The following is a 16,478-nucleotide window of genomic DNA, read 5'->3' on the forward strand; positions in this document are numbered from 1 at the left end:
CATGTTTAAAAAGCATAATGGGAATCCTTTGGAATATTTAAAACAGGGAGTGGTCTGATTTGATATCTATTGATACTGTTCAAAAGGTAATTTTGAGTTCTGTAGGGAGAATGGATTATAAGTATAAATATCAGGAGATTATCAGAACATTTCAGTTGAGGGATTGATAGTAGCTTGGGCTAGGGTGGTAGAGGTGGAGGGTGGTGCAAAGTGACTGAATTTGAGATATATTTTAATTTGGATTAAATTTGAGGAATTAGCGGAATGCTGATTCCTAGGTTTTCGGCATGAGCAACTAGGTGGTGCTGTTAATTGAGATAAGGAAGATAGGAGGAACAGGTTTGGGCAAGAAAATCAAGTGTTCAGTTTGAACAAATGAAGATGACTATGAGGCAGTCAAGTGAGATGTCGAATAGCTATTTGCATTCTAGTCTGGAGCTCAGGTGAGAAGTCAAGGTTGGAGGCGAAATGTGTGAGTCATAAGTATACAAATGGCCATGGTATCATGGTACTAGATGAAATTTCGTAGGAAGTGGATATAAAGTAAACAGGAAATTTGAAGGCTGATTCCTGGGAAAGGAACAACAGAAACCAGCAAAGGAAACCAAGATGTAGTGGCACCAAAGTCAGAGAGAAGTTGAGAGATAGTTTCAAGGAGAGAGTGGCAGCTGTGTCCAATGTTGCTGTGTATATTTTACCCAATCCTACTAACAGATATTCAATAATTTATCCCTGTTTAAACCTTTAAATGTATTAAATTGATGTAGTTTAGGACTTTGTATACTGTAATGTCTTCAAGTAACAGGAAGTGTGTGAAATCTATACATATACTTATTTTGTATTGTAAATCAGTATCTCTCTTTTTAGGAGATCTCACTAAGCAGCTTCCTATCATGGTGGTAGGGGAGCACAAGGACAAAGTGATTCAGTGCAGATGGCACACCCAGGATCTGTCCTTCCTGTCGTCCTCTGCAGACAGAACTGTAACCCTCTGGACTTACAACGGATAGAGTAACCCAGTGTCAATCTATGCAGTGAAAGCACAGAGACTTAAGACTACTGAGTTGTGAAAATAACAAATCTGAAGAACATAGACTGACTGGGAAAGCGGCTTAGCACGAGGAGGCCCCTTATTACCATGTATCCCTTTGATAGGAACTGTTGGGTGGTGTTATTCTGCAGTGCTTTCAGTCTTCCACGTGAGCTCGTGCTGCTGTGATCTGCTATATGTAGTCTTGTTGCCAAAGTCTGCGGAAGAGCTCTTATGTTGTCAGTGTGCACTCCGAGGTGGACGATGTGTTTACGGTTTAGTATTAAATGCATTCCTTGGTCTTTGCCTAAATAACAGTTTTATATACACATTGAAATTGAGCTATACTTTAAGCATATTATTACATGTAACGCAACCAAGCTCTACACGAATTAAACATAGGTGTTCAGAAATTACTTTTCTCACAAGCCCATGATACTGTATCACTTGTCAGCTAGAGGTCAGAATTTTTTATGTCTCTCAAAAGTTACATGGTTATTTTCACTAAGGATCATTATGGAGTTGAAAGATGGACGGAAAACTGCTTCTTAGTTCATTATGTGGTATTGGCCTTTTCTTTCTTAAACCCAGGGATATAATTACTATTTTGTCACACTATTTCGTTTCAGACTTAAAAGGTAAATATGTTTGCTTCAGAAACTTGTTAATTTCAGTTTTTTGAATGCAACAGGATACCTCCCTTCTAAACTGTACTGTAGAAGCAGAGCAGCAGCGCTATGTGATGCAACACTTGATGGTACAGTAAACTGACTGGCTAGCATTTTTCCTCTTAAAAATAAAAAATTTGCCATAGACTATAGCATGGTTTGAAATGCTATGTCTGCATGATAATTTAAAATGGAAAAATTTAAACTTTGCACTCCAAAAGCTTATTTGGATTTGTTTCTTGCACTGTTTTGTGTAATGCAGAATAATGATTTTATTTCTATGGCATTGTAGATCCTAACATTTATGTATCTTTATTTTCATATTGTACAGTAATTTTACTTTAAATTATTAAATAGGCTATTTTATTTATTTCAAATGCAGTTGAGTTGGTTCTAATTATTGAACTGTCTGTGCACTGTATGTAGCAAGCATTTTTAATCTATTGTATACAAGTGGAAAGGATATTATTAGAAGTGTAACTGTGCTATTATTTCAATAAAGACCTCTTGACATCTAAATCTAACAATTTAGAGTGTTATTTTTTCCAGTTTGCTTGGAAGTGTTGTGGCCAGTGGGTGAACCCCACAATCAATTTCTTAAATTTCTTCCTATAGTTCTACTAACTTACTTTTTAGATTATTTTTATTTTTTAACTTGAGAGAGAAAGAGAACATGAGCAGGGGAGAGGAGAAGGGAGGGGGAGAGAGAGATAGAGAAAAAAAAGAATTGTAAGCAGGCTCCACGCTCGGTGTGGGAGCCTGATGTGGGGCTCGATCCCACAGCCATGAGATCATCACCTGGGCCAAAATCAGGAGATGGACGCTTAATCCACTGAGCCTCCCAGGTGCCCCTACTAACTTACTTTTTAACTCCTGGCCTAACTTTTGTGTATCTCCTATTTCTTTTATTCACAGTCTAGGGAACTATCCATCCTGGATATATTGTGAAAGTTGATTAATAAAAGCCCAGGAAAATACATAAATTGCAAGTTAGACTACAAATATGTTGAACTGAGTGCTTTGGAAAGAAATGAAATCTAATTAGTTGTGTATATTCAGAGGGTACACTGTTTTCTACCTTTGCAGAAGGGAATTCTGTTAAAATTTGCCACATCTCCTCTTCAGTTTACTTCCATGCTTAATTTTACACATTCTACACATTACAGCAGGTCATTAGTGTTAAGTTTAAAACTAGGAAAAAAAGGCATTTTCCTGATACAGACCAGTTCAACTTCATGGTAAAAAAATGTTCATAAAATTATTCCATCACTATCAAGGAGAGAACTTTACGATCCTCCTATATATGGGATATAGAATTCATTTTGCAGTGCATTAGATAATAAGCACTAGAAATTACTTTAATAAACATCTTATTATATATTTCCTTTTTCCCATGCCTCCACACTGTCTTCTCCATGGCATGGAGGCGAATAGATTCTTAGAGGTTCATGTAAACAAGAAAATAAGGGAATTGAGGTATCTACGTTCTCTGAACCCTTCTCAGTGGGGTTGGGGAAGGACAGTGAGGAAGGGAGGGGGTGCAGAAATGTTTAACCCCTTCCCACAGAAGTATCAGAAGTCTGATTCAAATCTTATTTTTTTTAAAAATATTTTGAGGGGCGCCTGGGTGGCGCAGTCGGTTAAGCGTCCAACTTCAGCCAGGTCACGATCTCGCGGTCTGTGAGTTCGAGCCCCGCGTCAGGCTCTGGGCTGATGGCTCGGAGCCTGGAGCCTGTTTCCGATTCTGTGTCTCCCTCTCTCTCTGCCCCTCCCCCGTTCATGCTCTGTCTCTCTCTGTCCCAAAAATAAATAAACGTTGAAAAAAAAAATTAAAAAAAAAATATTTTGAAAGGGAGAGAGAGTGAGCAGGGGAGGGGCAGAGAGAGAGAGAGAGAATCCCAAGCAGGCGCTGCACTGACTGTGCAGGACTGGATCTCAAGAACTGTGAGATCATGACCTGAGCTGAAATCAAGAATTGGACCCTTAACTGACCGAGCCACTCAGGTACCAAAGGACAGAATCAGCAGGGAGAAAATGCAACCTACAAAATGGGAGAAAAGATCTGCAAATCATATATCTGATAAAGGATTAATATCCAGAATATATAAGAACTATAGCTTAAAAACAACCAAAAAAAAAACCAACCACATTAAAAAATGGGCAAAGGGGGGCATCTGAGTGGCTCAGTCAGTTAAGCATCCAACTTCGACTCAGGTCATAATCTCACATTGTGTGCGTTCGGGCCCCACATCAGGCTCTGTGCTGACAGCTCAGAGCCTGGAGCCCGCTGCAGATTCTGTTCTCCCTCTCTCTCTGCCCCTCCCCTGCTCGCACTCTGTCTCTCAAAAATAAACATTAAAAAGCATAAATTTAAAAAATGGGCAAAGTATTTGACTAGGCATTTCTCCAAAGAATGTAGACAAATGATCAATAAGCACATGAAAACATGATTAACACTACTATTCATTAGGGAAGTGAAAATGAAAACCACAATGAGATACCACCTGACACCCATTAGGATAGCCATTATCAAAAACACGAGATTATATGTGTTGGCAAGGATGTGGAGAAATTGGAACTCTTGCATAAAATAGTGTAGCCCCTATAGCAAGGGAAAGGCCACTACCCTGACTCTATCTAATTCCCAGGCTCTTAGACTTAAATCATGCCCAAGTTGACACAATGAGGAAGAAAGCTAAAAGCCAAAGTGAAAAGATTATCCAAAAAAAAAAAAAAAAAAAAAAAAAGCCTTTCACTTTCAGTTCAAGCTAATTATACTTCCCAGTCTGCCACCATCACCAGAAAGAGTGGTTATTGCTTCAATAGATAACACTCAGCAGAAGCTAAGATCATACTGGAACTTCAAATTTCCCAGTATCAAAGATACAGTAAAATAGAGTGTGGTCTATGTACAACTGGTGTAGGAACTGCAATGGCCCAGAGTTTAGAAGTATTGAAAGACCCCATCTTTCCATTCTGTATCTGCCACTAAGAACTTCCTGGTCTAAAACAATGGTTTTGCATTTTGTTTTGTTTTGTTTTTTTCAACGCTTTTTATTTATTTTTGGGACAGAGACAGAGCATGAACAGGGGAGGGGCAGAGAGAGAGGGAGACACAGAATCGGAAACAGGCTCCAGGCTCCGAGCCATCAGCCCAGAGCCGGGCGCGGGGCTCGAACTCACGGACGGCGAGATCGTGACCTGGCTGAAGTCAAACGCTTAACCGACTGCGCCACCCAGGCGCCCCATGGTTTTGCATTTTGGAAAGTGAATTGTGCCAACTCCAGGAAGCACTGAAGGACCATCTTGGAAAATTTGACCTGTCCGAGCTCTGGTCAAATGTGTCACATAAGTGGTAAATTTACAAATGTGCCTGCCTGTGTCCTAACCATCCCTGGAGAATCCTGAGCTGCACTTCCTCCCATGCTGCCACAGCCGGCCAGCCGTCTTCCTCCTCATCCGATTCTGTCTCCACTCCCTCCACCTCCTCCTCTGCCTGTACCTCCACCACCTATAGCACCTTTGCTGCTCAGAAATTCTTTTTTTTTAAGTTTATTTATTTTGAGAGAGAGAGAGAGAACAAGCAGGGGAGGGGCAGAAAGAGAGGGAGAGAGAATCCCAAGCAGTCTCCGTGCTGTCAGCACAGAGCCTGAATCAGAGCTCAAACCCATGAACAAGGAGATCATGACCTGAGTCAAAACCAAGAGTTGGACACTCAACTGATTGAGCCAGCCAGGTGCCCCTTAGAAATTCTGACTGTATTAAAACACTTCAGCCTGGACCATTAAAAAAAAAGATGGATTCATGCAGCCAACAATTAAAGATCTACTTACTGAAATTAAAGAAGACATAGGTTTTTTTTTTTTTAATTTTTTAATGTTTATTCATCAGAGAGAGGGAGAGAGAGAGAGAGAGAGAGAGAGAGAGAGAATGAGTGGGGGAGGGGCAGAGAGAAAGGGAGACACAGAATCCAAAGCAGGCTCCAGGCCCTGTGCTGTCAGCACAGAGCCCAATGCGGGGCTGGAACTCATGACCTGTGAGATCATGACCCGAGCAGAAGTCAGATGCTTAACCAACTGAGCCACTCAGGCACCCCAAGATGACACAGTTTTGATGGAGATGTTTGTACCAGCACCAAAGGCATGGAATCCACTAGTTACTGTCTCTGACCTGCAGGGTGTTATCCTGAAACCCAACTCCAAAGTGTAACCAACTCAACTGACAAATGTCTTACTTATTCCTGGTAAAAGCCAGATAAATCTGTGGAAACTACTTAGGAAAGTCGCTGTAGAGAGGAGCCCAGGTGGAACCTCACTTACCAATAAAAAAAATATGGAAACAGGAGCTAGGTTGGCTCTAGTCATGACCTGGGACTGAAGGAGAAAGTGGAGTGGAGACAGTGGAGTCACCTTAGAAGCCCAACTCAAATTCTGCCACTTTCTTTTTTTATTTATTTATTTTTTAAATTTTTTTCAATGTTTTTTATTTATTTTTGGGACAGAGAGAGACAGAGCATGAACGGGGGAGGGGCAGAGAGAGAGGGAGACACAGAATCGGAAACAGGCTCCAGGCTCCGAGCCATCAGCCCAGAGCCTGATGCGGGGCTCGAACTCACGGACCGCGAGATCGTGACCTGGCTGAAGTCGGACGCTTAACCGACTGCGCCACCCAGGCGCCCCTGAATTCTGCCACTTTCTATAAGCAGCTTTGTTGAACAAAACTGATGCCAACTCTGCCTGACTGCATGTGATGGTCCAAAAAAATACACAGATAAAATCAGCCAACCTTTTTTTAATGTAGTAGAGTATGTATAAGTAACTATACTAGTCTATAATTCTATCTGAAGGATTAAAGTATGTTTGGAGCCCATACATACTGTGGTATAAAGTGGGTATTTGGATATTTTTTGTATGAACAATAAGAGAACAGATTCGAGAAAATGCAATCCCTAAAGTGATGTTTATCCTGCAATTACCCAAATTAGGTTGGAAACATTGTTCACATTTAACTAGATAACTAATTTGTACTTAATAGGTACAGTTATGACATTAAGAAATGTCCATTCATCTTGAATATTCTTGGGTAATTAAAAATAGAAGTATTTCAGCCTATAAAGCTAATGCATTCATTAAGTGCTGAAATTTGATCAGTAAAAAAAAAAAAAAACCCCTCTAGATTTGTTTTCTGTTCTCTATAAGCAGTTACGAGGTAAGACCATCCCCCATCCAAACCCAATTATTTTCCAAAAGGATTTGAAGCAAAACGTCCAATGTCACCTTAAAAGTCAGACTGTATCATTTCTAGCATCATAAGTAGGTAGTTCTATCTGGCTCACTGAAGTCTGAAATTTTCCTTACTTTGATATCTGCTGTCCACATTCATGCGGCTATATATAAGTTTCACGAGGACCTCAGCATGAACCTTGCTTGTATTTCCCACAATTCCCCGAAGGATTCTCTGAAGTCCAGAACATATTCACTGTGAGACCTAATTCCCTGTCCTCAACAGCCTGTCAATTCAATAACAGTAACAACGCACACCTCACTGGATTTTTGTTCTTTCCTGCCAGTCCAGAGTTGCCACACTCAGTAATTATAAATACATGACACTCAATCAAATTTGTATTTCAGATAAACAACAAAAAACTTTTTTCTCTTTCTTTTTTTTTTTTAGAGAGAGAGGGAGAGAGAGGGAGCATGCGAAGCAGGGGAGGAGGGGAGAGGCAGAGGGAGAGAGAGAATCTCAAGCATGCTCCACAATCAGCTTGGAGTCTGACACAGGGCTTCAACTCACAAACCATGAGATCATGACCTGAGCTGAAGTCAGATGCTCAACCCAGTGAGCCACCCAGGTACCTCACAACAAATAACTTTTAAGTATAAGTATGTTCCATTAAACAATAGATTATTTCTTTTAGTATAAGCATGTCCCAAATTTTGCATGGGACATAGTTATACTAAAAAAATATTGATTTTTCATCTGAAATTCAAATTTAACTGGGCATTCTATATTTTATTAGGCAACCCTATCAGTAAGTCCCCTACAAAGTTGCCAAGTATTTCTGGGAGCCCCCCGTTTGTCAGATATATCTATTTAGCAGTGGACACTACTATAGCTTCAGCCAGGATCCCCATCACTAATGTGTTAAGTATCATGGAGGAAGGGGAACTCTCATTAGGGGTGAACGTGACTGAAGGCACAGGATTAGCTTTGATGGTGATAACCTCCCCATGCAGTTCCAAGAATAAAGATAGCAGTGCCTCATGGATAGGAAACAAGGGGTTTTAGATCTTCACTGAAATTCTAGCTTGACAGGAAGCAGCTATATATACGGTATCCTTGAAATATCCCCCCGGTTAGCATAGGCTAAAAAAGATATTTTAGTAATTTCCCAGAAATGCCTAGATTTCCACAGATAAATACTGCTTGAGATGCCAAATACAGTGAGTGTTGTGGAAAGTCACCAGCCTGGAAAGCAGACCTGGGGACAATGTTGTGTTCTTAGGAGACCCACATTTATGTTTACAACACATTTATGAATGAAAATTAAACAGATGATGAAGTTATGAAACATATATGATTCTAGTTTGTTTCAAAAAACCTGCTAAATACATTTGTATTATGTGAGAATACAGGGAATAATCACTGAGAATAAGACATTTGAGTATTTGTAACAATATTTTACGGGGGCACTTATAATGTTTATAATAAAATAGACCAGTATGTACTGTCTCTAAATGATGATTTGATCATTCTTGTGGAATAATGGTTCATAAAAGATGCTATAAAATAAAAAAAATGCTGCAGAAATCCTATAAATAAATACTTGTAAGGCTGCCATTTGCCATTGTACCAGTATTAAAATGTGTTCTGCCTTGCATCTTTTACTAATTTTGATAACAGGTTTTATATGATTTCCACTTGAGAATCCTTTAAATGCTATGGCTTCATTAAACTGTTGCTAATCATATTAAAATGGCTCATGCACTGTAGAAAACAGCATGGTGGGTTTCAAAAAATTAAAAATGGAAGTACTATGTGACCCAGCCATCCCACTTCTGGATATATGCCCAAAAACATTGAAAGCAGGGTTTGAAGAGATATCTGCATGCCCATGTTCAGAGCAGCAACCTAGGAGTTCATGAACAGATAAATGGATAAACAAACTATGGTAAACAATGCCATGAAATATTATTCAGCCTTTAAAAAAGATGGAATTTTTGACATGTTACAACATGGATGAAACATGAGGACATTATGCTAAGTGAAATAAGCCAGTAACAAAAAGACAAATACTGTATAAGTCTACTTAAGTACCTAGTGTGGTCAAATTCGTAAAGATACAAAGTAGAATGGTGGTTGCCAGGGGCCAGGGAAAGGGGGTGGGGAAAGGATGAGTTGTTTAAAGGGTAGAGTTTTCATTTTGCAGAATGAAGGAGTTATGGAGGATGGATGGTGGTGACTGTTGCACAACAATATGAATATACTTAATGACCCTGAACTGTATACTTAAAAACGGCTAAAATTAGGGAGCCTGGGTGGCTCAGTCGGCTAAGCTTCCCACTCTTGATTTCAGCTCAGGTCATGATCTGAGGGTTGGTGGGACGGAGCCCCCTCTACCAGCAGAGTCCCCTTGGGATTCTCTCTCTACTCCTTCCCCGCTTGCATACGTGCTCTCTCTCTCTCTCTCTCTCTCTCTCAAAATAAGTAAACATTCAAAAATATTAAAAAGTGTTAAGATGGTAAACTTTACGTGAGGTATATTTTAATCTTAAAAAATTGTAATAAGCAACATGCACACTTAAGTGTACCACATTACACATTTAAAAAGCATTCAAATTTGTTGCCAGTAACTCTAGTGTACTTCTCATTTCTTCCTAGTTTGTAAAACTCATCATTTCGTCTTTGGATAGTTTCCTGAAACTGCCAGGGCAGCAGTTAAAGACAAAAACAAACAAAATTTCCAATTTCCAATTACACCATAGTGAGCATGTCCTCCTCCACGCCCATACATAGGACTATCCTCGTCGTTCATTGTACCTTACTTAAACAATTATTGTAGATGTTGCACATTCGGACTTACAAAATACATCAATACTAAGAGAACACGCTTCCCATTCGTATACATTTGGCTTCACTTGCAGAGAGTTCAGCTAGCTGATCAAAAAACCCTGGCCTAAACCTAGCCGACAGAGCCAGGCCCCGCCCCCTCGGCGGGCCAATCAGCCGCGCGCCCGGGAAGGACTCACAGCTGCCAGCCGAGTAAGTCGATGAAGCGGTGCCAGAAACCAGGCGCCCGCTGAAGCGTTCGGCGGCTCCGCTAGGCGGCTCGCCATCTTTTCCAGCAGGCCGGGTAGGTGCCCTTCTTCCCGAGACGCAGGCTGGTGACCCGGCCTTGAGTCGGCGCGGTCCGGTGTATGTGCGGGGGGCGGATTACGGCTTCGGCCCCGGCGGGTTGGGCGGGCGCTGCCCGGGGTAGGGGGCCGCGCTCTCCCGGGCTGCTGTGCCTGGATCGGCGAGGACTGGCCGCCTTATCTTCGGGAGCAGCGCGGGCTGCTGGGGAGTTACACGGTTCAAAGAGCGGCCTAGGGAAAGGGGCAGCAACTGCAAAGCCAGAGTCGAGCGAACGCTGAATTTCCTGGGCTTCAGTTATCCCTGAAAACTTTACGCAGCGTTTGATCGAACACCGCCAGCGGAATAGCTCGGGTTTGGTTGTAGTTAATTTTTTAAAACTTAGCAAATCTGATTTGAATATAAGGATTAGAGGTACATATTTATGAGTGGGAGGTGAAAAACAATTCATATTTTCTCCATGGCAGTGGTTATGAAGGTGTGGTCCCCAGATTAGTGTCATCATCGCCATCTGGCAGGTTGTTAGAGACGCAGATTCTCAAGTTTGAGAGCCATGACTCCAGCAAACCAGACATAGGCACACGAACTAAATTGCGAACTCCTGACTTTTGTGCCATGCAACTTCTTGGTTAATACAGAATTTGACTCAAGTTAGTCTTGTCTTTCTCATACATGTGTAATTCATTGAAATCAGATACTTTGCTGATTTCCACTCAGTAGCTGTAACTTTCCTTGGAGATCTCAGTCTTTCTTGGTAGCTCTCCACTCAAGTTATTTGTTATCCCAAACTGTAAAATGAAGATGACAGTACTACTTCCAAGAGTTTTTGTGAGGACTGAATGAATGAATGTATGTAACAGTGTTTGGCATGTAGTAAGAGGACTATATATAATATTTATTATATATGTTTTATTATTATATATTTATATATATTATATATACTTGTTATATATATTTATTATATATAATAATTTTGATATTAGTGTCAAAGCCTGAAGCAGATGAGAAAGGTGATTTAAAGTAAGCTTATTAGTCACTGTCAAGTAGTAGAATAACAGGTGCCCCTCATTAAACTAAACCAACACAGGATGGTTACTTTTCCTTAACACTTTGCTGCTCAGAGTGTGGTCTGTGAGCCAATGTCTCTGCCATCACTAGGAGCTCTTAGAAATGCAGAATCTCAGGCCCATGTCAGATGTATTCAATCAGAAGCTGTTTTTAACAAGATCCCCAGCAGGTTTAGATGCAGCTTTGTTTGGAGGAAGTGTGAGATCAGCTATAAGATTGCTCAAGGAGTTACAGCCTTCAGTCAGTGACCACCGGGATTTGGCAGGAGGACTTGAGTTTGCAGCTGGTTCCACTCTTCTACCTCAGCTCCTGGTCTTGCATAATTTTTCATTTCTAATTCCTAGTCCTGGATAAAGCTCTGGATCTGCTGATCATTATTGGAGAAAGTAGCATAATTGCTAATAGCATGACTTTGTAGGGGTCATAGTCAAAACTCAGCTGCTCAAAAGGTTGTGTTTTTTTTAAGAAGTGGCTTTTTTTTTTAAATGTTTATTTATTTTTGAGAGAGAGAACGTGCACAGGGGAGGGACAGAGAGAGGGAGATAGAGGATTCAAAGAACGCTCTGCGCTGAGAGCAGAGAGCCGAACGTGGGGCTTGAACTCACAACCTTAGCTGAAGTTGGGTGCTTAACCGATTGAGCCACCCCGGTGCCCCTGCTTGAAAGGTGTTTGATTCATCTCCCTTTACAGAATGCTCCCTATAGAGCTGTTTTCCCAAATCTCCATTCCTGCATCCCAGCTTCCTCACCCAGTGACATTCCTGGCTTCCTAGTGGATCATTTCACCATCTTCTTGATACATGTAATAATGTGAACTCTGTCAGCTTCTCTTCTTTTTGCTTTAGAACCTTTATTTCCATTCCTCCTTATTCATTTCTGTTTATGAAGGAGGCTAAAATCTTGTTGCCTATGAAAAGCCTTTTCTGTAGACTTGATTTTATACACTGCCATCTTCTCAGAGCTTCTGCTCCATTCAGAGATGCCCTTTGTCACCTACCTAGTTCTTCACTGCTTAGAATTAGGTTTCTCCCTATAAGTCTGTGAAAGTCATTTCGCAGATGACCAACGAAATTAAGCAATCCTGTGTGTTTTTTCCCCCAGACTTTATTTTTCTCAGCTTCTTTGAAGTATTTATTAACAGTTGACTAATGCCTCTTTCAAATTAAGCTCCTCTCAGTTTCTACACATTGCATTTTTTAGCTTGTCTTCTACCGTGCTTATTAGTCTTAAGTGTTTTCTTTTGTGTTTGGGCCTTCTCAAGGCTTTATTCCTTAGTTTAACTCCTCCTGCCCCCCTCCCCCCCAATAAAGTATACAGTCATCCAGTATTTCTAACAGTCTCTAGAGCGTGACAGGGATCCTAGGATACCTTTCCCACTGTTATTTTACTTCGTATTTGGGTTTTACATTTTTTTTACATTTACATTGTGGGGGGGGGGGGGGGGATGAGAGCGAGCAAGCAAGCGGCGGAGGGACAGAGAGGTAGTGAGCAAGAGAGAGAATCCCAAGCAGGCCGCTGTACTGTCAGCACAGAGCCTGAGGTCAGGCTTGATCCCACGAACCATGAGATCATGCATAACCTGAGCTGAAATCGAGAGTTGGACACTTAACTGACTGAGCCACTCAGGCTCCCCAGTTTTACATTTTTAAACATAAAAAGTTGTGGGGTAAAAAGAGTTGTGGGTGTTTTGTTTTTATTAGTGGTTTACTTAATTAGTATATTTGAGGGGCGCCTGGGTGGCTCAGTCGGTTAAGCGTCCGACTTCAGCTCAGGTCACGATCTCACGGTCGATGGATTCGAGCTCCGCCTTGGGCTCTGGGCTGATGGCTCAGAGCCTGGAGCCTGCTTCCGATTCTGTGTCTCCTTCTCTGTCTGCCCCTCCCCCATTCATGCTCTGTCTCTGTCTCAAAAATAAATAAAAACGTTAAAAAAAAAATTAGTATATTTGACCAGTTCCTTTGCTCATCATTGTTTCTTTTATTCACACCTTTTCTCATTGAGGTTAAACTTTTTTTTTTTTTTTACAAATTTTGCTTCTTTTTTTTTTTCAACATTTATTTATTTTTTTGGGACAGAGAGAGACAGAGCATGAATGGGGGAGGGGCAGAGAGAGAGGGAGACACAGAATCGGAAACAGGCTCCAGGCTCTGAGCCATCAGCCCAGAGCCTGACGCGGGGCTCAAACTCACGGACCGCGAGATCGTGACCTGGCTGAAGTCGGACGCTTAACCGACTGCGCCACCCAGGCGCCCCGAGGTTAAACTTCTTTAACATATCAAGAGTCTGTGGGTTGGAATCTTTCTTAGTCTTTTTATGTCTGAAGAAATCTGTGTTAGTTTGCTATACCACATACCACCAAATTCCACAGATTGGTGGCTTAAACAACAGAAGTTTATGTTCTCACAATTCTGGACACTAGAAATCCGAGATCAGGTTGTCGGCACAGTTGGTTTCTTCTGAGGCCTCTCTAGGCCTGTGGATGGCTGCCTTTTTCCTGTGTCCTCCTGTCTTCTCTCTGACCTGTGTCCAGATTTCTTCTTATAAGGACACCAGTCATATTGGATTAGGGCTGATGCTAATGACCTCTTTATGACTTAATTACCTCTTTAGAGACACTATCTCCAAATACAGTCATATTCTGTGAAACTGGGGTTTAGGATTTCATCGTATGAATTTTAGAGGTATACAGTTCAGACCATAAGGGTATCTCATTCTTTCCCATTTTAGAAAATGCTTTTGTAAAATCCGAAATACATATACAGAAAAATGTCTAAAATATTAATGTTCTTATCAAATTTTTAAAAAGCATACACCTATGTGACTACTATCTAGATTAAGAACTAGAACACTTGTTGGGGCACCTGGGTAGCTCATTTGTTGAGTGACTTCAGCTGAGGTCATGATCTCTTGGTTCATGGTATTGAGCCCCGATTCGGGTTCTGTGCTGACAGGCAGAGCCTGGAGTCTGCTTTGGATTCTGTGTCTCCCTCTCTCTGCCCCTCCCCAACTCATGCTCTGTCTCTCCCCATCTCTCAATGAATAAATGTTAAAAAAAAAAAAAAAAAAGAACTAGAACACTGTCAATATCCCAGAAACCTTCCAGAGGTTTTCCCTTGTCTCCTTGATCTCAGAGGGAAAGATTTCAGTATTTATCAAGTGTAGTGTTTGCCTGTAGTACTCTATCTGGCAGTTTTCTTTTATTCGTGGTTTGCTAAGTGTTTTAATCAGGAATAAGTTTATCCTGTTTCATTTTTGATTTGGGGGAGGGGCTTCTCTTTTTCTTCATTAATCTTACTATGGGTATATCAAACTTTTTTAGTCATTTCAAAGAACTAACTTTTGGCTTTATTTTCTCAATTACGACTTTCCTAAATTTTTTACTCATGTTTATTTTTTAATTTTTTTTTAAGTTTATTTGAGAGAGAGAGAGAGAGCACACATGAGCGAGCATGAGTTGGGTGAAGGGAGAGAGAGAATCCCAAGCAGTCTCTGCACTGTTGGTGCAGAGCCAGATGCAGGGCATGGCTGATTAAGTCATTGGCCATGTGATTGAAATCAGTCTCCACTTTCCTTCCCTCCCCTGAGGTTGGATGGATGAAAGTTCCAACCCTCTAATCCTGTGCTTGGTCTTTCTGATGACCATCCTCCACCTTGAAGCTACCTTGGGCCCAACGTAGTCACCTCATTAGCACCTCATCACCCACACTGCCATCACTCAGGAAATCTCTACGGCATTTGGAGGAACTGTGGTCAAAGACCAGATATCCTTTATTATGTGGCAGGGACCCTCTGCACATAATAAAGGGGTTCTGTCTCTCTGCAGCTTTCTCTGCCTTGGTCCCCCCAGATACTCAGCTCTGTTTCCTCTGTTTTCTGGGCTCTGCCTGAGTTTCCCTCCCTGTGCTCATGGCCTGGAAATTGTTAAGACAGTAAGCTGGGGCAATAGAAGGACTGTCTGTGTTTGTTTCCCATTTTTCTTTCTTTTTTTTTTTTAATTAAAAAATTTTTAAATGTTTTGTTTATTTTTGAGAGAGAGTGGGGTGGGGTGGGGGACAGAGAGAGGGAGACACAGAATCCAAAGTAGGCTCCAGGCTCTGAGCTGTCAGCACAGAGCCCAACACGGGGCTCAAACTCATAAACTCTGAGAACGTGACCTGAGCCAAAGTTGGACGCTTAACTGACTGAGCCACCCAGTCGCCCATTTCCCATTTTTCAAAGACAATTAGCCTTGCTCACCTAGTATCCAATGTCTTGAAAATTGTTGTCTCATAGATTTTGTGCAGAGGTTTTGGTTTTTCAGGCAGGAGAGTACATTTGTCCCCTGCTACTTCATCTTGGCCAGAAGTAGGAGTCTAGAGAGTGCTTTGGTGTACGGTGTACTGTGCACCTTGACCTTCCTGCTCTTTGAATGCTTCAAATTTTCTCCCCACTCTGATCTTTACGCTTGCTATGCCCATTCTCTAGATGTTCTTTTCCCAAGTCTTCTAAGGTTAGCTTCTTACCATTTTTCTGCTTAAATGTCGTTGTGGTTATCTACTGCTGTGTAACAAACCACCTCAAAGTTTAGAGGCATTTAAACATTTTATTCTTATGATTCTGTAGGCTTATGGGGCTTGACTGGACTCATCTGTGTAGCTCTTTTATTCCACATGATGTTGGCTGGGTCACAGGTCCAGTACTGTGGGATTGGACTGGAACTACCAAGACGGCTCATTCACATGGCTGGCCATTGATGTTGGTTGCCAGCTGGGAGCTTAGCGTGTCCCAACACATGGCCTCTCCATGTGGCTAGGTCTTCTCACAGTATGGCAGCTGAGGTCCAAGAGCAGGTGTTCCAAAGTGATAAAGTAGAAGCAGCTGGGTGTCATATAGGCCAGGCCAGGCCCAGAACCAACACAGCATCACTTCTGCCACAATATTTTGGCTAAATATTGTGAACCTGTGTAAAACATTTGTGCATAAGAGACTTCATTTTGTGACTGAAACTTCATCCTGTTTTTATTTATTTATTTTCTTCATTGTTTAGAGAGAATGCAAGGGGTGGGGGGGAGAGGGACTGGGGTGGAGAGAGAATCTTAAGCAGGGTCCGTCTGGGGCTCAAGTCTGGGATCGTGACCTGAGCTGAACTCAAAGAGTCAGATGCTCAACCAACTGAGAGCCACCCTGGTGCCCCATTCATTCTCTTTTTGAAACAGGAATTGCATTCCACCGTTGAACTGGGCAAGGGCATATGACTGAGCACCTGAGTGCTGTATCTGTATTTTTAACAAAAATTGGTCACTCTGCAAAAGGGACTTTGCTAGCAACTAATACAATATACCTAGAAAGCCAATGAATTATAAATTGTAATAGTATCTCCCA

The 16,478-nt window shown here is 41.5% G+C and overlaps 2 protein-coding genes and 1 pseudogene across 10 annotated transcripts in view; all 3 read left to right on the top strand.

Moving 5' to 3' along the window:
- Positions 1 to 2,217, top strand: part of WDR47 (WD repeat domain 47) — a 69,675-nt gene extending 67,458 nt beyond the window's left edge. For all 5 annotated transcript variants that reach the window (XM_047873723.1, XM_047873724.1, XM_047873721.1 and 2 more), the window contains one exon: positions 868 to 2,217. In XM_047873723.1, the coding sequence (XP_047729679.1) occupies positions 868 to 1,010 (143 nt within the window). In that variant the 3' untranslated portion in view covers positions 1,011 to 2,217. The remainder of the gene's footprint in view (positions 1 to 867) is intronic.
- On the top strand, positions 1,560 to 9,972 carry LOC125171695 (proline-rich protein 11-like; annotated as a pseudogene).
- The window catches only part of CLCC1 (chloride channel CLIC like 1), a 71,302-nt gene continuing 64,789 nt past the window's right edge, over positions 9,966 to 16,478 (top strand). For 3 of the 5 annotated variants that reach the window (XR_007155222.1, XR_007155221.1, XM_047873727.1), the window contains exon 1: positions 10,139 to 10,404. The gene's annotated coding sequence lies outside the window, so the exon portion shown is untranslated. The other 2 variants (XM_047873728.1, XM_047873729.1) reach the window with 2 other exon arrangements.

The sequence above is a fragment of the Prionailurus viverrinus genome, chromosome C1 (genome assembly GCF_022837055.1).
Source record: "Prionailurus viverrinus isolate Anna chromosome C1, UM_Priviv_1.0, whole genome shotgun sequence".
Taxonomy (NCBI): Eukaryota; Metazoa; Chordata; class Mammalia; order Carnivora; family Felidae; genus Prionailurus; species Prionailurus viverrinus.